Source organism: Pterocles gutturalis, unplaced genomic scaffold (genome assembly GCF_000699245.1).
Source record: "Pterocles gutturalis isolate BGI_N339 unplaced genomic scaffold, ASM69924v1 scaffold10890, whole genome shotgun sequence".
NCBI classification, from domain to species: domain Eukaryota; kingdom Metazoa; phylum Chordata; class Aves; order Pterocliformes; family Pteroclidae; genus Pterocles; species Pterocles gutturalis.
Genome location: NW_010138266.1, coordinates 1 through 23,641, shown reverse-complemented (window position 1 = coordinate 23,641; position 23,641 = coordinate 1). Strand labels below are relative to the sequence as shown.

At 36.9% G+C, this 23,641-nt stretch overlaps 1 protein-coding gene across 2 annotated transcripts in view; it reads right to left on the bottom strand.

Moving 5' to 3' along the window:
* The window catches only part of RCBTB2 (regulator of chromosome condensation (RCC1) and BTB (POZ) domain containing protein 2), a 30,001-nt gene extending 7,718 nt beyond the window's left edge, over positions 1–22,283 (bottom strand). Inside the window, exons 1-9 of one of the 2 annotated variants that reach the window (XM_010082927.1) lie at positions 17,781–17,818; positions 15,607–15,670; positions 12,661–12,819; positions 12,031–12,181; positions 9,705–9,871; positions 8,842–9,000; positions 7,127–7,234; positions 5,727–5,869; positions 3,750–3,940 (exon numbers count right to left, since the gene is read on the bottom strand). In XM_010082927.1, coding sequence (XP_010081229.1) covers positions 3,750–3,940; positions 5,727–5,869; positions 7,127–7,234; positions 8,842–9,000; positions 9,705–9,871; positions 12,031–12,181; positions 12,661–12,819; positions 15,607–15,670; positions 17,781–17,818 — 1,180 coding nt within the window. Of the gene's footprint in view, positions 1–3,749; positions 3,941–5,726; positions 5,870–7,126; positions 7,235–8,841; positions 9,001–9,704; positions 9,872–12,030; positions 12,182–12,660; positions 12,820–15,606; positions 15,671–17,780; positions 17,819–22,265 lie in introns of those variants that run through there. The other variant, XM_010082928.1, reaches the window with a different exon arrangement.
* Positions 22,284–23,641: the final 1,358 nt, after the last annotated feature.

Below are 23,641 nucleotides of genomic sequence, written 5' to 3'. Positions count from 1 at the left end.
CATCTGATAGCAAATGCTATCAGTTGTTACTAGGTAGATTAGTCAATAAAAATCACAATAAGATTTTCTAAAATACTCCCACGAGGAGACATTATCTTACAGCAGAAATAAAGCTATTACATAACCAATATATTGGCGGCAGTGAACCTGCCCAGTACAATATCCCTAGGGGTAAATACCAACAGTTACGAGCCTATTCAGAAAGCATTTTCCCTAGCCTTGTGGTGTTAGAAGCACTCTTGTGAATGTCTGCTGTGGTGGGTTAGCCCTTGGCTCGGGGCCAAGCCACACACACCCACTCACACATATTCCTGTTTGTGTCATTGTATGTATATCCCACTATGAACGTGATATTTGCGTTATAAAGTCACCAGACAGCTGGGAAAAGTCATCTATTGTCTGCATACAAATTTTTATCTCCTGAACTGTTTTCAAATCTCCATCATATTTGATAGCCTCAGAGAACTATCTTCTTTAATACTACTGAAAACTTAAACCCCCAAACCTCATTCTTAACCCAGAAAACATTTTGTCTTCTTAACATATAAATACACATTATTTTTTTAAACAAATTTTGTGGGTCAGTAATAAGCTGTTCTCTACAGAAAATTACATAAATGCTAGGTCCTGTAACCTACCAAGCTAGAAATAGGAATAGTATTTTGCTGGAAATTGAAAGACCTTCACCACAAGCTCTAGAAGAAACTTAACACACGCAGTTTGATACTGCTACACTTTGTTTAGCACAATTAATTTTTATTTCATATAGAGGATGTCACTTATGTTCAGGTATACACAATTAGGGCAAAAATTATCCAAGCGTGTTGGATTACAGGTAAAAGGACTGAGGGATGAATGCAATGTAGGGATAACAAAAAATCCTTCTGAAATAATGGTACTGTAAAATACTTTGTTAGTTCTTATTTTGTAAAATGTGGTTTATTTATTCAGATCTCTGCTATCCGAATAAGTAATAACTTTAACAACCAATACAAAGCTGAAGCCCTTCTTCAAAGTCACCCTGAAGTTCAGATGTTCACCAATACACATCTCCAGATGACTTGTACATCCAGCAGAGGTAAACTGAATACAGTGGGATTCAGTTATGAAATTCTCAGAGGGAAAATAAAGTGCTTTTATTTGTTACAGCAGTGAAGGAGGAACCAGAGGAAGGAAACGAAGAGGCAGTTCACACTGACAAGGCACAAAGCCAAGAAAATGGCAGGCAGTGCTAAGAATTGTAATAGAAATGTTAGAGCTGCCACAAGCAGGGAATGAATGGGAATGCCTGGGTGTGGAAGCACCAGAATATGACAGACAGAGAAGGGCTGTAAGCATGGCAGATGTCCATGGCACCTAGTTCAGCAGATGTTAAGATCCTAGGATGCAGCTGCCTGATGATTCTCACCACACGTAGATCAGGAAACAAACAACAGTGAGTCAGTCCTGGTGACTCAAGTGGGACAGGATGAAGAAACCAGTCACTCTCAGCTCCTAGAGTGTGCAAAAAGGCACATCCGAAACCAGCACAGTCACCTAACTAAAAGGAATCCAGGAGACACGATGAGGGCCTGATAGCCAGCATCCTTTATCCTGTGTCATCACAAGGAGCCCTGCTCTGACCACCTGAATACACATTTTAGTGCCGGGATGCTGGACAGACCATTTGGCACATATGAGAATGGGGTTTGAAAGTGCATCTGAAATTAGTTTTGTTTAAAAATAAAATAAGGTTTTCCTCCTGTAAGGTTTCACCTTCTGCTTTGCTACAATGTTTCTACAGTGTTGCAACATTATTTCCAAATGGACCAAGAAGTCAAGGTCAAAAAGCAAAAATAAAAGGAAATGCTGCAGTCAGAAAAGACTCCCAAGGTGTGACTCAGTGCAGGGAGTCTGGGTGTATTGTTCACAGTGACAATGAAGGTGGGGGGACAAGATGTGTTGGGAAATAGCTACGAATGTAGTCTTTACCACACTGTGTCAAAGAAAGTGAATATCTATGAGTATTAGTGCGCAATATGCTTATTAATACATGGGTTACTTGGAAGTCTTCAGCATAAAGGTGATAATCACATGAATGACCATATATAATCCCACTCAGGACTCTTTTAGCTGACCTAAAACAGCATTTCTGACCTAAACCAGCATTTGTAAAAGATGATGAGAAAAGGTGAATTTGCAGAAAGGAGCATGGAAAAACTGTAACAGAGAGTTTCAGTCTCACTCAAGCAGTTGTTTTCTGTGTGAGGAACGAAATAAGGAAAGAGGCATTTTGCTTCTTGCCTTCCTCCACTCTCCTTTGAAAAATTCCTCAGTGCTAAACTGAGAAGAAAAGGCAAGAGAAAAAACCAAAGAGAATTCTGATAGCATGACATAATATTTTAACTGGGCAAGAAGAAATGGAAGCTGAAGAGCTCCAGAACTCTTCTAATGCTAATGTACATAAGAAGATACATATAACTGTATTTATGATGAAGCCACATATACTAATAACGCCCCATTTCCTTCATAAAATAACCAATTCTTATGGAAGAAAAATCTGAACATACTACAGACACTTTTAGGTAGAGCTTACAACTGACAAACAGATACTTACATGGATTGAACCACCCCATTGCCTAGGATTTTCATGCAGTAACACAATTTACATCTAATTAGTAGTAGGCAAGTATTAGGAACATTAAGAATTTCCACAGTAATTAAGCATATATCTTATAGTTCTGAACAAGCCACCCTAGAAAGCCCAACTCCCTCAACCTAGAGAAAATGGCGGTCTTTGGACTGTGCCCTAAAACATGAATTTTGGCAAAGCAGTTTCCTGAGAACAGGATTCTCCCTTTAATCCTCTGGACTCTCAAGCTGAAATATGATTACTATTAACAGAATTTCCTTACCTTGGCATCCAGAAGGCACCAAGGGAGCAAAAAGTGTTCTACAATTGTCAGACAAAAGCATACAGCAAGACAAAAGCAATTACAAAGGCAGTACAGAAAAGGAATGGAAGCACTATGGACTCAGTACATTTCAAATTACAAATTAACAAATTGCTGAATTCTAGCTTTTAGCTTAAGCTCCCAGGTGACACCTACAGCCAACCCCAAGAGTCTCATCTTTGATTAGGTCAGCAAAGCCAGTAGCTTTGTTAGCAACCAATATAGAATTGAATTTATAGCTGAAGAATGAGCTCTCTGTTAGACAATGCTATATACTTAACTCTTTCTAGTCAAGGCCAGCAAGACAGACCTTAATCAAATATCTGAGATGCAGCAACTTGTCTCTTCAGAAGCCCAGGTCCTGATCACTTGTGATGAGGTTTTAAGTGCCTGTGGCCAATTCTGAACATGGGAATAGTGCTCCCTCCATTCCTAGTAGTCTATTTAAGGGCATCAAAGAAAGCTTCAGGGTTCCTAAATGTTCTGCATGGCTCTCTCAAGTCTCCAAATTCAAACTCAGCTTCTCCACCTGTGGCCATTGTACACATACAAAAACCCCCTTCCCAAACCCAAGGCATTTCCCCACAAAAATAAACCACGTCAATAAAACAGACAATCATTCAGCATCGCCATCATGCCTTAGCAATTTTTACAATTCCATATCACTATTTACACATACATAATATATTATTATGATTATGCTTCGCAGTATAAATTTTTGCAAGAAACTAAGTTTAGTCTTCAAACACGTGCAACTGTTTTATGCACTAGTGATTCTATTTAGAAGATGTCAAAACAAAAAATATTTAAGCTCACCTACTGATAGAAGACGCCACATAACGGCAGGGGTAGCAAAGCAAGCAAACACATCGTCAGTGCAGGCAAAGTGAGTGAGGTGGGGAAGGATCACTGACTGCCCACGGCATTGGCCCCACATGTACACCTGACCGCTCTGGGTCCTGGCGGCCGACGTGTGAGCAGAGTGGCAGGCAGCAATCTCTATAACTCTGAATTTACAAGCAAACAAAGAAAAAAAAGCAAGTCACTCTCCTAAGAACAAAATGCAGTGAAGAAGCTCACTACCTCCCATGTTTCTCTGGTGCAAAAATTATTTGTAAGCATGCATGCACTTCCAATTGCGAGAATGTTTTTCTATCACACATAGCAAAATAAAAGGGCTGTCAATGTTTCTTCAAATAGAGTGCACTCAGAAAGTTTCTCAGTGAAAAACCAGTAGACACTGTTGCAGCAGAGCAGTACATTTGCTGTAGCACATGCTCTACTGACCCCCTCGGCTCCCTCAAACAAAGCTATGAGGAGTTTCAAGCCTCTGAAAGTCCTCAGTGGTGCTGGGCGGTGAGGTGAGTGGCTGCATTAAGCTGTAGAGAACGGGTACTCAAAGAAGATGAAGAAGAAAATGAGGAGCCGTTTAAAAAAAAAAAAAAGAAAAGGAATTTGCATTTTGGCTTATAACTGAAAAGTTAATGAAAAACCTTTTCCTGCTTGCTTATTGGTAACAGTTATAAGCCAACAATTTAAACATCCTTCTTTCAATTAAAATATTGAAATGTCTTTACTCATACAATTATTATTACTTACATTTAACAAACTCCCATTTTGAAATTTAGAATTGGAACCAAACAGCCCTAAAAGCTGTTTCTAAGTGTATTTTAGATAAGTTAGGATATCTCACCAACCCTGAAGCTGATTTAGGATTTCAAAACTCCCACTGCGTACAACATTACACAATCCACTGTTTTGTAGTCTGAACTACTCTTTGTTTACTTGTTTTCCCAGCTGCCTGGGGAAAATAGCTGGGAAACAACTTGTTTAAAGCTGTATGTACAAATCTTGCAGGCTTTAGTGAGGTAATATTCTCACTGACACCAGGAATGCAGATTCTCGCCAACAAAAGGGAAAGGCAGTGTACAACATTAAAACTCGTATTAAAATGTGGCAACATTTTAATTGCAGCCAAAGTGTCTGGAAACTATTCAGCTACATTTTAAGCAAAAGCACAAACGCACATAAAGAAACAGAAACATTCAAAACCAGGCCATGTCTCATCACCAGAGAGGAGTTGCCTCTTCCTTGCAATAACGTACACGGAACACAAGTTTAAGACGGACATCTCGCTTTTCTTATTCACAACAGGAGGCCAAAATAAAGACCTCAGTAGTAAGGAACAGATTCCATTTTCTGGCCACATATATATACATGGCTTTACATTAGGAACAGAAATAACTGCCCCACTACCCATCGAGGACCTACAGGAAAATACTGAACTTGTAAAAATCTAAGCTTAATCTTCAGGCAACAATACCAAGAAAGAATTCCTCCCTCTCTCTCTCCCCTGGGTTATGAGCCAGATTCAATAGCAGAAATAACACAAACTGCAGATGTCCACTCTCCACTTTTTCTGTGTGTACTTCTTGTCAAAAGGAGCATATTAAAATACAATTTATATTCAGAGACAATAAAGCTTTTATCATTGACTTCAAACAATGAAACTACACCACTGAAGAGTAACTGCAGTTAAGGCCAATACAGTACAGTGAGAGTGGAAGCAAAAAAATAGCACATTCAGGCTCAGAAAATGCAGTTTCACAAGGATGGTTATGGGGCAGACTCAATCACTTTCAGTGAAAATTCTGTTCATGGATAGCAGAAGAACCATTGCAAAAGAAATTATAGACTATTTCTTCCAAAAAATAGATTAAAAATGCCATAATTTTCTCTAGCTCTTCTGTCAGTATGCCAGCTAATGTCTGATTGCAAGACTGTAAGTATTACCTGTCCTTATCCACAATAACTGTTGTAGGGTAAGACTGGTTGCTTTTATTCCCAGTACCTAACTGGCCATATGAATTGGCTCCCCAGGCATAAATCTGACCTTCATCTGTTAGCACTAATGTATGTGCATAGCCACAGGCAACCTATAAGGAATAATAAAAAGAAAAAAAATCTCATTTTTATGTAACAGTAAGTTAATACAGATAAATATGTTATTGATTCTATACCAGTGTAAAAATTACAAAAATCACAAATACAGATAAGATTATTAAAAAGGGAAGCAAAGTAGATGAGGTGACTTTGAGGAAAAAATGAAAAGAGTGCTTTAAATGAAATAAATCCTTAAGTTATTTACTGATTGGATGCCTACAACTTGGTATTAATCGATATCAAGCAAATGAAGTGGGTGGAAATAGGATCTAAGTCAAACTTACTGAAGCACTCATACTCTTTAAACAGGAGAACAAATACAGGGGAAAGTAATACTCCTTTCATTACATTCTTGTCCAACAGCAATTGTTACCAGCCAAGCTACCGAATGCAAAACTGAATGGACTGAAGTGAATGTAAAACTATGTAATTAAATGAGTTTATTTTAAAAGATTTTACAAATGTATAACTTCCCTGAGTAAATACAATAAATAGGATACAAAGTTCAAAACACTCTCGTAAATTTTCAGTAGTTTACAAAACCAAGGTCTTCTAGCAGAATGTGTCATTTTCCTGACAGTATCCTCTATTTTGGGTAAACCAATTAAAAACTTTCAGCTTCAGTTCTGCAGTTACTTTAAATATTTCTTATCAGTCAAAACAAGTTGTCAGTTTGCTAATTACACTGATGGCAGTCCAGTTATTTGGTAAAGTGTAATAACCACCCAAGACTAACACCAACCATGGAATTATACAAACTGTTGACCAAAAGCAGCTGGAGACAATTTGTTCAGACTCCAAACACCAGTTAATTGCTGTGGCTGGAGTGCAATTCTAAAAATGATAGTCTACAAGAAAGACAAAATGCTAAACTGCAGCATTTTCCCAAAAAAGATGACGGGCTAATGAAGAATAGGGTAGCCTAAAAAGACTTTATTTACTAAAATAATAGGATTTATTTTAAAATTAAGTTTCACAGGAAAAAAAAAAAAAAAAAGACAAAATATTTCTAATTCCCTAGACTGCTTTAAGTAAAATCCTGATGTCACTGAAGGGCAAAATTCCCACTGAACTACACAAGGTTAGTTTCTCCCCTACTGAGAGAGGTCCATTTTAAGATATCTGGTTTCATTCTGATAAATGGCACTTTAAACAAAGAGATAAAGGATTATCTCTTATAAATGTAGAATAAGTTTTAACATATTTTCAAATGTTCATAAAGGGTTTGACATGGAGCATCACACACATACCCGCTGTACACGAATGCCTTGCAAAGCTGCTATTCGGCATGGTGTTGGCTGATTGCCGCTGCTGCCCAGCCCAAGCTGGCCATTACCATTGTAACCCCAGACATAGACCTTAAAAACAGAGATTAAAACCAGGGATTTTAATAGTTTGCTACTATCTACTTATTTTTGAAAACAATATAGCTACTTCCAAGTAAAAATAATAATTTTCTTCAATATTTCCTGTCCCCACACCTTAGGATCTGTACTTTATATGTAGTTACACACAAACACACACACACACCCCTAAATAAATGGATTGGATTGGACTAGATGATCTTCGTATTGGACTAGATGATCTTTTGAGGTCCCTTCCAACCTCTAACGTTCTTTGAAAGGTACATATATGCATACATATATGTGCACACATGCGTATGTGTTTTTCTGCACCGCAAATTTGGGATGCTGCTTCTGTTTCAAATACTAACTGCATGCTCATCTAAAATTCTAAACCTCCATACTCATGTTGCTCTTTAAGAGTTAGATTATGTAAGACTACAATATTTTAATATGAAGAGTAGAAAATAAGTGATTCATGTGGCTCTTATCCAGCACAGAGCAAATTCAGCATGAATACTTCCCTTTTTCAAAGAGCTGATTTCTCATTCAAAAATCCTCTAACAGAAAACACTCTAAACCAAGTATAAACTGGAAGCTATGCACAACAGTTTGAGTAGGCTGTTAACAGCTTTATGTTGCACATAAGAAAAAAGGAAAATATTGAGCTCTGATAACTTCAGTGGCATATGTTCTACTGCAAACAGTCAATAGCTACTTGGGTCTAAACTGAAATGCTTGGAGTGATGGAGCTAGAGAGGATGTAGGCTGCCCAAAATTTTCAGCTCATATGAACTCAAAACAACAAGAACACTACAACCTCTTCCTATCTTTGCTATGAGGATAAAAAAGTATGAGAAGGATTCAAGAGGTACAGCAGGACAACAAATATGTGCAATATACTTCTATTTTCTATTGAGATAAAGTGTGCCTACATGAGCAATGAAAATTAAAATAGCATTCACTGATTACTCTCACATTCCTGGTACTTAAGCTTCTACTATAGACTAATTTATTTTTCTGTGAATGCTAAAGACAGCAGTGGGATAACGTATTAATCAGCACTTTCATTTTTGCTAGAATATAATACCAGCTCAGTAAACCAGTGATAAAGACTTAGGTACTTTTACATACAAGAAAATGAAATTAACATTAAATGCTAAGTATACAAACACAGATCTGACAGAATTTAATCTCAAAATTTCTAAAATTTATATTTTCAAATAAATTTTAAATTTGACACTTGAATTCCTTCAACTCAAAGCCAACTTCAATAGCTGATACAAAGTAACAGTTGCTAAATTTTATGAGTAATCTCACAGACCAAAAAGCCATAAACCAAATGATAGCAAACAATTTTCCCTGTTTCACTCTATCTCCTTTCTAAAGAGAAAACCATAATCAATATGGATAGGAAGATGTGCTTAAGAATGTCAGAATGTGTAGACAATTTACGGCAAGGGCTTTTACAAGCAGTATACACAGATAGATTTGAAGGAAAGTGGAAAGATATACTTCTTTTGTGAGTAAGTAGCTCGTTACTGACAGGTTTGACATGATCTGTATCCAATTATATCACATAAAATAAAATTCAGTCAGAAAATTCACTTAAAATTTCTTACCTCTCCATTTTGCACCACAGCCATAGAGCACATCTGTCCACAAGCTATATTAACTACTATTTTATTTTGTAGGCAGCTGGTAACTCTTCGAGGAATTGGTTGATTAGCTGTTGATCCAGATCCAACTTGGCCTGAGTTATTATAACCCCATGTGTATACCTGTTGTAAGAGAATTGTCATAAAAGAAGGCTATATAACATACAGTTCAAAGTAGATACTCAAGAGAGAAGAAAGTCATATGCATAAAAAAGATATATTTCTGACTTCAAGTGGATGTATTATTTTAAAGATCTAGGAAGATATATAGGTTTACAATTTAATTGTTTCTAACAAAAAATCACCACTCATAACATTTATATGTTTGATTCTATTACGTTCCCCCAATCAAAGGTAAGAGGCAACATGACAGCTGCATTAATGCTGGAAGAATCCATTGCTAGTTTTCCAGAACCCAAAGTAGAATGCCTGACTGGACACAAAAGGCACCTCAGAGTAAATGACTGAAAACTTTTTACTTTGGTAGGTAGAACTCCTTACATGAATGTGACTTATATTAATGTCAGCTTTCATGCCATTACGCATTTCCAGTAGAGTATAGCATAGGAAGGAACTGGCTGCCCTCTACAAAGAAATTATAATTTTCTATTATAAGCCTATGTGGCACAAAAATCAACATTCTGCATGCACTTCAAACCAGCTAGACCCTAACAGGTTTTCCATTTTTATCAAACATTTGTGTTGCATTAGCACTGAGAGGACAGCAAGAAGCAAGGTCTAGTGCTATAGATGCAGAATGTTCTCCTGTTTCTCACATACATGAATTTCATTAAGAGAAAAGAGAGATTTATTACAGATATTCTCACCTCTCCATCACATGTTAACACCATAGAATGATGAGAGCCACAGGCAACTTCAATCACTTTCTTGTTCACCAAGTTAGTAGAGACTTGACAGGGAACGAAACCATGATTTGTTGTACCATTGCCCAACTGACTGTAAGCATTATGACCCCATGTATATACTTCTCCTTCTATAATAAAAATGTAAAAAGCTGGTGTAAAAATCTCTATTTTTTCCAATGAGTACACAACATAAAATCACAAACTGAAAAGTCAAACTCAATAACAATATACGTACTTAAGTGTATACTTAAGTGTATATATATTTTATATAAATATATATCTATATACACAAACACCCTTTGGGGCTCTTAAATCTCATGGACATAGCAATGCTACCTTCACATAGTGTTGGCTGCAAATCCAAAAGGACAGTAGCACCATAATCTTAGTAAAGGAAACCATATAGCTAAAAGAAAAGACATAATGCAATACAGAAGAGAAAAAGATGAAATGACAGTCAGGAGTCCTCATTTCAATTTCTTTGTTACTGACAATCAATCAAAATTTCTTATCTATGCCTCAGCACTGTTTTCCACTTTGGAAAATTGAAGTAACAAGCTTTCTTTCCTTTACAATATACATGAAGATGCTTGTAAGAAAAACTTATTATTACTTATTAAGCAATATACTTTTATTTACTTACTATTTAAAAATACTACTCATGTCCTGCATTTTGAGAAACGTGCTAGTAAAATCAAGGATGCAAGAAATGTCTGGCTGGGTTAGACCAATGGTCCACCTAGTGCAAAATTCTGTCTCAACTGGCAATAGAAAAAAGATGTGCTGTTTAAGGGAAACATGAGCCTGTTCAGTTTTTGCAGTTCCCAAGCATTTAAAATCACCAGAGTACAGATATTACCAGGTACTTCTGATTCTCTTTAATGTACTTATATTGGCCTGTTATCCATGAAGCTAACACCTTTCTGTACTCACTTTCTGTCATCTATTTTAAATCAAGTGTCCTCTAGTCACAGTAGTGCAGGATTTGATGAACAGCTCTCCCATATTCATCTTGTCCATAGTCATCATCATCATCATTTTCTACACCTAAATTATGCCGTTATTGCAGGAGAGCTAGGTTTGACATACAATTCCATCAGATTTCTAAAGAGATCACCAAACGCCCCATCCCTAAGAAGGGTTCCCTCAAAACTGCAAAAGTAAAATGTGCCACACTAAACCAGTATTTCTCTGCAAAAACAGGTTAAATCTAAGGACTTTATCCTGTCAAAAGCAAACAACTTTCCCTTTGTTTCACCAACATGAGAATAAAAATTTCAATTAACAGATGAAACAGCCACATAGAAACACATAACATAACTTGGAAAAGATAGTATTTAACACAAGAATTGTGAAATATATAAGAGCTGTCTGAAAGGTAGGTTAAAAGAGGCCACGCTAAATGGAAGTCAGTCATGTGAATGAAGTAATGAGTAAAAATCATCAAGGATCATTTCTGGACCTGTTCTTGTGAAATAATTCAGTTCATCATCTGGGTAAAGAATATGAGTGTGCCAGTGAGATCTGCCAGCCACAAAGCTCAGAAGAATACAGATAAGTATATAAAAAGCATCCAGAATGGTTTACCCTGAAGACTGGAGAAAATCGTGGAATATAATTGAATATAAAGAACAGTCATACATTTATAACACAATTCCCCTCACCTGCTAGTCACCTAATCTAGATTACTCAAAAAGATTTATTCTCATTAACAAAGAAAGAGAGACAAATGTTAACACCATCAGTCAGGCTCTAACAGAACCTCACTGGGAAAACACATTAGTCATTTGTCTTCAAGAATAAGGTATTAAATTATTAACAGAAGCGCCACTCAGATTACATGGATAATAGAGCGTCAGTGAGACAATAGAAAATAAAAAGCTGAGAGGAAATATAACTGGTCTTTAAAGCACATCCAAAAGGAGGTGCAGGAGGGAAGATACGCATTTTATCTCAAGGGCAAGGTTGGCACAAGCATATATGGGCACAATGTAGCCACTAATGCGTTTCAAAAGCAATCAGAAGTTTCAAACTTAACTGGTTAAAAAAACCAAACTTCTAAAAGCAGTAACAAGATCAAAGCAGAGCTTGAGAAACTTTTGAAAAGAACTAGCTATGAATGGAGCAAGGTGACATCTCACGTTCACCAATGAAAATACATTGGACTCGATAGCCCAGAATGTCTATCTCAGTTCTCTCTCTTGTATTACCAACACAGGCCTTTCACACCTGCTGGACTAATTAAAGTGGACCTCTCTGAAAAAGTAATATTCAGATCATACTTTACCTTCTGTAGCAAGAACAACATGAGGGCCGCTTCCGTAACTCAGACAGGCTATCTTTTTGCCACACAGAGTATCTAACCTCCTGGGTTCAATAGTGCTCTGCATGTCACCTGTTCCCAAACACCCACTGCAGTTCATGCCAAGCACAAAAACCTGTTATAAAAGAAACACAGAATCTTAATTTAGGTTGGAATGGAGGTCCTCCAAAGGTCAACTAGTCCAATGCCCCGCTCAACAAAGGTCTAAATAGATCAGTTGACTCAAGGCCATGTCCAGTCAAGTCTCGAACATCTCCAAGGAAGAGATCTCACAACCTCTCCAGGATTTAATCACTCCCATGATAAATTTTTTTTCCTAGTACTGAATCAGAATTTTCAGGCTTCCAGCTTGTGTCCATTGCCTCTCAACCTGTCACTATGCACCTCCAAGAAATGTCTAACTCCAACTTCTCTTTATCTTCTGATTGTGGTAGGAAGCCACTAATTTGAATTGAAAATATTTTAATAGAAAAATGATTAGGCACTTTTGCATGCAACTTTTTCTAGGTATACTATCACAGTCCTGACTTACAGAATAACTTGATACATAAAAGACTAAATATGTCATGTTCATGCACACTCTTGGACAATTACCTCATCATTTTCAGTCACATACAACACTTCATTACCAGCACTGCCAAATACACAGGCTTGACGAATTAACTTGAGCTCTTCTTGGGAACAGAGAGAAAAAATCGGCCATTTCCCAACATCCAGCATCTTCAGGGCTGACAACAATGTTGCCTCCAAGACCTGACATTATAAAAAATTGTATTAAATACCTAGACAGAGAACCTTGGCACAGTAAAAAGGATAAAATTAGAGAAATCCCACCATCTCCTTTCTCAACCAGAAATCAGAATTTTAATTCTAGAACAACACTTGGGGGAAAGCCATTAAAATAAATAAAAAAACCCCAACCCTATATCGTGGTCCAGAAAGAAAGGATCTATGTGCATGGAGAAAAGTACCATAGAAGAACCTAAATGGCGAGGTCATATGTTCACTATATTCATACAACATAACTTCATAATTCATAAAATTACTGTTAAGAGAAGAAACCATAAAAAATACGCCCAAGAATATACTTATCTTTGAAAAATACATACATTTGCTTTCATGCACTGAAAATGGAAACTAGAGAAAACGTGAGAAACTTTTTCCTTACTCCTTTACTTCTGAAATTTACTTATATGTTTCAACAATTACTGAATCTTTGGAAACTTCCTAAGAATATCTGCATTTTCTGTAAGCAGACATATAATAAAAGAAAAAAGCTAATTGAACATTTTCTGGATTAGCCAAGGTCAGGTGACAAGTTTATAGTTACAGGAAAAGAAAATCATCTCTCCAGACATTAAAACTAGTCAAGCTCATGTCTGAATCTCACGTAACATTTCTACTGCTTTAGTACAGCATAAATGAGAAAAACTTTGCAGTATCAAAATTTAATAGCAAATTTTGCATGGAGCATGCATCAAGTTTTTCTTTACTGAAATTAAAACAGGCTCTGGATGTGAAAGAAAAGTAACATTACTTCCCAGATTAGAAGGTAAGTAAGAATAGATTTTGCCTATCACAGGCATTATATAGTTTACCATGTAACGGTGAGGATTGCATTATTAGTTTATTTATAGCAAGTAGCAGACTTACAAAATGATCTATTATAGAACATAATTTTTTCTAACTCTGACTGAAACAAAGATGTGAATAAAGTCTAGTTTGGAGTCTGAAATATGTTTTGTCAGTTGTAAGGATATGGCTTTTTTGATTAGTATCACTTACTGTGAAAAAATGTACACAGAAACATAAATAGTATTTGAAACTAAAGGAATAAACCCTAAATTAATCTTGAATTAAAATCTTTAAACAAACAGCAGTTAATCACATATTTCTTTATAACATATTTCTGAGGAAGGGAAAGGAGGGTTGGTCATCTTCACTAAAGAAAAGCTGTGGTTTTGATCACACCATTTTTTTCCTCATCTCCTCCCACGAACTAACTGACCAATTTTAGCCAATTTGCAAGTGAAAGGGAAGTAAGATTCTGCAGACACAATCCATTTGGCAGTAGGCAGCTGGACAATCAGACATGTATGTTATGAAGTAAGTCAGCAAGCAAGCGGGTCAAAGCCAGTCCTAGCAAATGCTGTCTTCCATGACACATAGCGGGGTTATAACAGACGAAGGGCACAACTCCATATGGAATCAGGCTTCATTACCTACTGTGTGCAGAACAATTTGTTTTATGTCAGGAGGTTAGCATTAATTCTGTGGAGGATTTTAAGCACTTTTAAAATATGATAATGAATAGTGAAAGCATCACAGACTAGTCTTCCAGTTGCATCAACAACACTGTGTCCCACTTTTGCTCAAGACTGATGAAGCCTGAGGTCTGAAAGGATAGTCAGGGTGTCCTTCAATCATACAGATTCCCTTACTGGAATAACATATTGGTTCCTGTAAAACGTAGGCTCTAAATGCCAAGAGCACAGTGGGTCAGAACTCATTCACCTTAAATAGAAAAGTTTTTTTCCTGTAACCTTTACAAAGCACTTGTGTTTTTACCCTTATAATTACCAGGTCAAAAAACCCCAAACTGTAGCATTTCTTAACACTAAAATAACACACTGAAGGAAAAAAACCCACTATTACAAAAAGCACCCAAGGAAACAGTTATGATACTGATTTTTTTTTTAAATAAAACAAATAACAACTAATTTTATCAGACCAAAAAATATCTATAATCTAAATCCTGTCTCTGGAATTATTATATTCAACTCAGTAAGAGATACTCTCTCACCTTTCAAGATTTTTTGCCCTCCCACATTTTTCCAATATATTTTGTCCAAAAAATACAAAAACCAGCTTGAACAATCAGCCTGCCAATATTTATGTCCCATAAGTGATCGGTTCCCTCATTATATTGCATAAAGTCATGAAAGACAGAGTTAGACCAGAATTTGAGACTTCATATGGTCCAGCTACCTATCCCAAAGGTGTACCAGTTATATCTCGAGAATTCCTAAAACTTTTACACTTCACTTGACCTCAGCAATCAGTTTGAAAGTTGGTTATTCAGTTTTATTTGTCATACAGATCACCTTAAAAGGTATCGTTAAGCTCAAAATCTGAACGGCATTTCATTAAGTTTCACACGCAGAGCATCCAAAGAAAATAAGAGAAAAATGAGAGGAAGATTTTGCATCAGATTATGCTACAAAAGTTAATTCTAACAAGCTTATGTTGTTGAAACATTAAGCTGGAACATGTAACTTTAGAACTTAATACTAAATTAAACCAGCCTTGTAAGCCAAAGGAGCAATTCAACCTAATTAAAATGAATATATTGCTCTTCTAATATTTTGTGGATCACATAAGTAACATTTCTTTTGCTAGTATCATTTTCCTACCTATAGCTTTGTTTTTCTGTTTATCTTGAAAGCTACTAGCATGTACTGAGCTACTGCTAAATGGAACAAAGCTGCTTCCTTTTGAGTAGAGCACTACAGAATCCTCAATACAAATTCACACTCTGACCTTGACACTGACTCCTTGAGAAGGAGGAGATTCATCCTCCATATGGATTTGTGCTTGTGTTCCCCTGCAGAGAGAGAACCGCGATTAAAATCACCGTATCATATTGCTGCAACAATACTTTATGGAACTATACATACTTAATATTAACCCAGAACTATCTGCTTCTGTGGGGTGAGAAAACAAGAAACATGAAGCTCAGCCAATTTTGTTTTTATATTCAACTGTACAGCGATCAGTTACACAGACTCTGTTCTGTATTCTTACCTAAACAAATAATTCTTGCACAAAACATTTTTTGAAAACAAACAATACAGTTAACCAGACTGTGATTCGAAAGGAAAGTTTTATTAAACACAATGCTCCAATGTCTTTTTATTGCAGTACGAGTAAATTTAGAACCTTGCTGACATAATTTTTCCAGACATTTCTTTCAGCACAGAAAAAGCACACTAGTCGGAGCTTTTCATTTCTAGCTTAAGCCTTCAAATATTCCAGTTCCGTTCTGAAAACCAATGTTAGAAAAACATTTCAGGTTTACTGAGAATCATTAAAATGTTCACTCTGTTTCAGAAATATTGCAGCACTGTCAATGACTTGTGTAATACTGAAATAACTTGAAGCTAAGCCATATTCCCTTTCAACTAGGAAAGACTAAAGGGCTGATTCGGTTGCCCAAACATTAGCACCTACTGCTATTTGAGATGACCTTGGGGATCCTCCACATGAAATTGGGCTAGCAGATCTAATACAGGATCCATAAGATATCCATGCCATGCTGGAACAGCAGCTAAGAACTAAACAGCAGTAGCCAGTTATGCGTGTGCAACTGAGAAGAGCCCTGGATAAGCACGCACAGCCATTTACCAAGCTTTACAACTTCACGAATGCATGGTAACTTGTTAAGTTGCTGTTAAGCAAGTTTTTATTTTCTTATTTTCTTCAACATACTTACTGTTCAAACAACAAGAATGCAACCAGTTGATTTTATGTACATTATCTCTATTTAAATCAGAAACAACTCGCCTAATTAAGGCCTTTGGCATGATCACAGCCCAAGCAGGACTGTATTACTGAACTGCAATTCTGAAACATGGGATTTCAAGTAAGTCAGTAGTCCTGCTGTGACACTGAATGTCAAGGCTGTCCAATATTTTGCAGCATCAATTTGCAGCGCTCCCTAGCAATGCTTCTTAGCCATCCTTAGCCTACACTTAGCACACGGGGCTGACATGTTCCCCAAGAGAATAACTATTAATTTTCTAATGTAAATAAATTGCAGAATTCTGTGTTTCCTTCCTCAAGCCATTTGATACATAACTGATACGCATAATTCTTCAAGTTCTGATATTTCAATTGAATTGCTTCTGTTTACACAAAAGCATAGTTTGACTTCAAAGCATTTTGTTAGTACAAAGAAAGACGCGTTAGGATGGACCACTTCATTTACCTAATGAAAGGTTCTCCAGCACACTACTTTTTCAGTCTCAGCAACATGCTGACAGTTTTGCACTAACCTTGCAAGAACAACGATCGCTTACATGTCCTCACAGGTCAAAAGTTATAACATGGTTTATCTTACATATAACTAAGGGAAAATTACCCTGCAACTCCATTCAAGCTGTTCTGCAATATAGACACCTTATTTCTGGTCCTACGGGAGTACACGGCAGGACTGAAATTACACCAGTTTATTCTTTTATTCAAATTCACGCATTCTAATAAAAGTACATACTGATTGACACATGTCTGCACTGCAAAGGTGTTATTTCTAGAAACCTGTAATCGATCTAAGAGTACATATTCACCCTGGGATCCTGAAAATAAAGAAAGACCAAAAAATATTATTAATCCTATCTAAGAATCATTCTTATCTGTATACCTTTAAAATACTGGTGATGATTCACACTTTTCTACTTGTAGGATTTTTCCCTCCAGAAAAATAATCATTGTATATATGGAGTGAATCAAAGAAAAAACATTATTTACATCAAAAATTAAAAGATAAAAACCTGTATATTTGGGTACTTCAGGTACAGAAGAAAAACATACCCTGGCTATTTCAGACAAGTTATTGGGGTGGTTAATCTACTAAATCTTATAATATGCATATAATTGCTAAGAAACCTTACTTTAAAATAGCTACCCATTACATATTTTTTAAATGCAATACTTACTTTAGAAAGTAGAAAGGTAAGCAATAAACATTTCTCATATATTAAAACTTTATACACATATTCACTAGCTGTGCTGCCAAAAAAATTCTAAACTGCAGATCCGAAGCAGAAAACTTCATTGTTGTATACATCCATTTCTTGAGGAAGTGCACGGCATTTTAATACAAAATTATTTATGTTAAACTTTCATAAATCTCTTATCTGGAATCCAAGAACAATTTAGAATCTGGACAGCATACCCTGGCAGTCTGAGTTAAGGTCTTGGAATCTGAAAGTTCTGACCCTGGTTTCGGTCCAGCCACGACAGGTCTTTGGGTAAGGCACATATGCTTCTGCATTACAGATAAGATCTACTTAAGGAACACAAATACTAGTCCTAATAGCTAAATTCTATTAGCAGTGTAAGACCACTTAATCTTAAATATTTGAACAGGTTCACTGACTCATTTGAATGTAAACACTCTTGTATCTCTCTAGGAATTTGGCAAGCAAACAAAAATTTTCAGAACTCCATTTAGTATTTCCTCCTACTTAATTTCAGGATTTATTAATCCCATCTACTGAATCAAAGGTCTGTCTGGACCTTCTTCACCAAGGAAAGATTCACCAGGCTTAGGAAAGATTAATAGGAAAAAGTCACAGAAAAAAAAGGGACATGCTGACATCTTTAGGAAAAAAAACCTAACCTTCTCTGATATTCTTGATTTCTCAGCAGTTTCCTACCAGAGCAGTCATGAAATGATGCTAACCTGTCCAAGCAATCTTGCAGGAGAGAACAGACCAGTAATACCGTCAACAGTTATTCCTATTGAACAGGTCACATTCCCCTTCCAGGAAGACATGAGTATATTTTCAAAATTATCTTCCTTTTTCATGTACAAACAGTGAAATGTCACTACTCCACCCAGTGCTGACAATAAGCTGACAGAATTCAGCTTCATTCCATTGATGCAGTATTTTCTATTACCAAGAACCTGCAGATCTTGAGAAACAGCAAGTTATTATCCAAAAAACTGATATCTCCAACTAAAGCATAGTCTTCTCTTCTTCCCTTCTTGCTTCTTGACACCAGAGTGTGACTTCTCAGGTCTTGATGCAAGCTCCGCTGGCTGCCTACGAATTGCCAGAGCAAATCTACATGCAGTTTGCAGGCTAGATCCAAGACACTCTGAAAGACTGGAGTATTTACAGTCTGGAGGACTGACATCCTTGACCTTGCAGGGTAGGTAACTGCTACAGAAATTTCTGTTTGAAATGATCTAAGACAGCTTTATTGTCTCACTCTCCAGAGACAAAACTCTAGCCAAAAACATCTTGTCAGACACTACCTCTCTTTTGGCATGACATCCACTTCCAGGGATGGCCCTCCAGCACGACCCCACTGAAGTTACCAGAGGTTCATGCCCTACATGCAGTATGCTTTATTGGAGCTGCATGCTTGAAACCTATTTACGAGGCCTTTTTTTCAGTAACATCATCACCCCCAAAAAGAAAGTGGCTGCCAAGAACGAAAGCAGTGAAGGATAAGATACAAACAACACACAAAAGAAAACATGGGCACACAAAAAGCCAGGAAGATAGTGGGAATATTGTTCCGTTACCCATGCTCAGCACTATCTTTCAATACAAGTTCAATACTGCTGCAATAAAGAGCAAACACATCAGAGAAAAACATTTTGAAAGAAGTGACATGACAGGAAGGAAAATAGAGGGCACAATAACTTCCCAATGTGTTAAAATAAAGTGTGAAGCTCTGGTGTGAAATTTCTGCCCGAAGTGACAAAATTGCTTTAAAAAATTGTATGTAGGTTCCTGGGACACCTTCCCCTCACCTCCAAAAAACCCTACCTTGTCTAGCAGGACAATTTGACTAATTTGATATTTATAAAATAATCTGAGAATTCTTAAAGTCCTATATGATGGTAAGACACACTGCTCATATGAAGTTCCTTTTTTCTCTCATTCCTATTCCAATTACTTTTTTTCCCCTTAGAACTGCTGTCTATCATAATCATTGACGTAGAATGGTGTACTGTTTACCAGCAAGCAACAAGAGTGGAAGGGACTGAAAAAATGCATCATCACCCACCAGATGGAAAGTGTTTAAAATAGAAGGAAAAAAAAATCTCGAATTCTTTTCTCATTCTACAAACCCTACAGTCACCCTGAAAAATTAATTTCAAAGCTTTGGCTATCCATCTACTTGACTGAAAAAAAAAAAGATTTGAATAAAGCAACTAACAACTAGTAAGAAAGAGAAATTATTAAAGACAGAAATACAAAGACTAGAAAACAGTATTGAAGTTTATACTAAAATTATGCCTCATTAATAGACTTACTGAGATGTCAAGGTCAGCTGCTAAAAAAGCCTGATAAGGTGTCAACCAAAAATATTTTCTGTTAAAAATATTTACACTTTCTACAAGTGCAAAAATACCTTTTGAAGGCAATCAAATGTTTCAGATCACAGAAACTGAATGCAAGAACTACCTTAAAAGCTGAAAAGCACTATAGGAGCATGCTGGAGTCATTTTCACATAATTAGTGGTTTACTTCTGCAGTAAAAGAAAAAAAAAGTATACTGAGCATTATCTCCAGGCCTCAAAGTGTATTAAAATAATTGAACATTTTGTTAGACAGTCTCCTGGGAAAAGGATGTCATTCCTGTATCTAAATCTAACCTAATGTATCTAATGTAACCTGAATCTAACCTGAGATGCTGAAAAAAAAAAAATTGTTCACATTTTTTAATGTGGCTAATTCAAGATTTTTCAGAAAATTAACTTGAAAAGCTTTTTCTCTTTGCTGAATTGTTAGCCAAACTCTAAATACAGTTCAGTTCCTGTAATCCATACATACACACAAACATAATAAAATACAACTAACGCAATTGTTAGCTCTTGCCTATTTTAAATGATACGTAAAATTTAAGTTACTGTACAACTGATTTGGTAGAATTGAAACTTATACTGATTCTTCATTTTGACCTTCCAACATGAGAATTCAAGGAACTGGCTTTAGGGAAACAAAAGCATTCCAAAGATTTGGTTTTAAAAGAACTTTATTAAAAATATTAACCATCTAACAGAGCAAAATAATTCAAATTAATGCAATCAATATATGAAAAAAATAGCTACTACATTTGTACGAACTTAAAAGATCCTAGTACAGAAAATGTTAAAGCTTTAAGAATTTAAGAAACACTGACAGGTCATCAAGTTGCTCAGGATAAACCCTGCACAAGCTTCATATGTTAAGTGGCATTGTGCCTGCATGTGGGAGCCTGACTGGACACCGGTTCAATGCCACAGGAACAGCAAGTCTGGGAAGAACCCTTCTGTTATTATGTAATCATAAATACTCCACTGCACTAACAGAAATAAATAGAGTCCACAAAATGCACACATTTTGTTATGCCTCCTCTAAGCAGATCTGACCTAGCCTAAACTTTTATCAGTCTGCAGATAGGGGACCAGCCAAACGCTGAGCCATGTATCAGGCCTAGCTGTTGGATCTTTGACCTCACAGTCCGCTCTAGCTGTTACAGGCAAAATATTCACAGCTTCTACAGTCCTAACCTTTAATCGCTTCCTTAGATGTCCAAGGAAGGTCATTCTAGCCCCCTTTAGACTAAAAGCTATTATTTATCAAATTTACCTTCTAAAACATTCTAAGCCTTAATAAAAAGTGTAAACAAGCCCATAAGCACTACTAAGCCAAACCTGACTTTCTTTTCTACATTCCTGGCTTACTTCAGTTTAGCACAGTCTGCACATCGGAGCCCTGGTCCATGACAAGGACTCCTGCCTACAGCTAAGACAGCTACATGTTGGGTCACCAAGAGAAGGGATTTTTCAGGACAATGTCTAGCAGGGTTCCAGCACAAATCTGGCTGTAGCTACGCTTCCCTGTGACACTGGGCACTTGCCAGAGCACTTCCCATGTAATGCCGGGGTGGATGGGAGGATGGTGCAAACTTTCCCTGACACAAAGTCAGAATTTGCCTAGGTATATACATCAAACACGTATATATAAACACATATATAAAAAAAACATAAATATATATATGCACACATACAGACTTAACAGATAGTATATACCTGAAGCTGAGAATTCTGACAGTTTAAAATTTTATACTTATAGCTGTCTGCATAAGAAGTTACTGTATGTTATAGAAGAGAGAGACACAACAGTAAATAGAATGTATATATGAAAGAAAAGTCAGCCCACTTCCTCTATGAGTCAGTGACTGTGTAACTGTCCATTTGGATATTTCTTTAACAGTTTTCTGATACCGGAACTGACAAACCTTAAGTGGCAAGAGCATTGGATCAGACATAACACATAGAAGTTTCCCAACTCTTAGAAAATAAGTAGAGAGACAAAACATTGTTCTCTGTGGTATAAGTCTAAGTATCTAATATTAAATCTACCCACTGCAGTAGTTTCCTTCAAACTGCAACAGATCATATGCATCACGATGACGAGGTTATTTTACCTCATCACTCAGTGGTCTTACTTCTGTTCTCGTTTTTACTCAAATGATTAAAAAGCTTTAAAAAATAATTGCCTATAACTAACTAAGAATTACTTTTGTTAATTCTCACTTTAGAACTGCACTTTTTCTCCTATATTTTTCTTTGCTTACCTGCTATTTTTCTAGTCTTTTTACCTAATGTCCTTTTTGAGATGGGCAGAAGTTCTTTTCAACAGACCTCTTCTCATTATTTGGACATAAATTCCAAACAGATTCTACCTTTGGCATAAAATAGCTTCATACCTTCTTTGCTTCTAGGGCCGTCAGGACTCTACCACTGCTAACATCACTAAGCAATCCTCTTCATTTTTCAAAGTTTGCCCTTCTCAAATTAAGAATTTCAAACCTGTCTCCATTTAGTCCTCTATTTTATTTCTATTTATTTAATCTAACTAAAAATGTGATCCAAGCTGACTATTAAGCCAGTCCTTCTCACATTTTTTTCACACTACTTACTGAGAGTAAGCCTAAAGCAATTCAGTGCTTACTTGGTAAGCTTACAGCAGCTGTATGTAAGAACAACTGGACTGCAGTATGTCCTTCCCAAATGGTGCTGTTATCTGCATCTAAGAAAGAAAGCCACCTGTAACATAATTCCTGATAGTACTTCTCAGTAAGCGATATCCTTATCCAAATCCAACTCTCGTGGTCTATGGCAGACACCATCAAAAACTCTTACAATATTTTCTCAAATCAGTTATATGCTTGACTCTTATCCACGCAATCTCTTCCTGTTACTTTACAGTCCATCCATCACACCAATCACATCCAGTGTCATTCTGTCACATTTATTTCTCATAGCTGGACAGTATTAGCCCTCCTACCCCGCATTCAGTAGGATCATTATTTCTCCATGTTTCCCTTACTTCATGTCTGCTTTCACATCCTTCACCACTAGCTCAGCCCAAACGGTTTCCAGTGGTGCACATACAGACCCCACTCAGTCCATAACCTGCAGTAAAATCCCTTTGCTGACTGTGCCCTCTCTTTTAATCCATCAGTATCAGAGCTTTCAGCTCCACACGGAAATACAATGCAACCCTCCCATCTCCATACATTAACAATCCTTGGCTTCCCAGCTATTCTTTCTCTTCCTTACTGGCCATCAAGCCGAGCTTGTCTAAGGCACTGCGAGCTTCACACCTCCTCTGCACGCTCTCCACCACTGCACACACTTAACTCCTGACAGAACTCGCAAACCCCGTTACCAGCCATGCACAAACCAGCTGCCTGGCAAACATAACCCAAGGCGGCAAGGCACCACCACAGCGGCCCGGCATACGCAGGACCGCCGGGCGCACCCTTCCCCGGCCCTCCCTCCCCG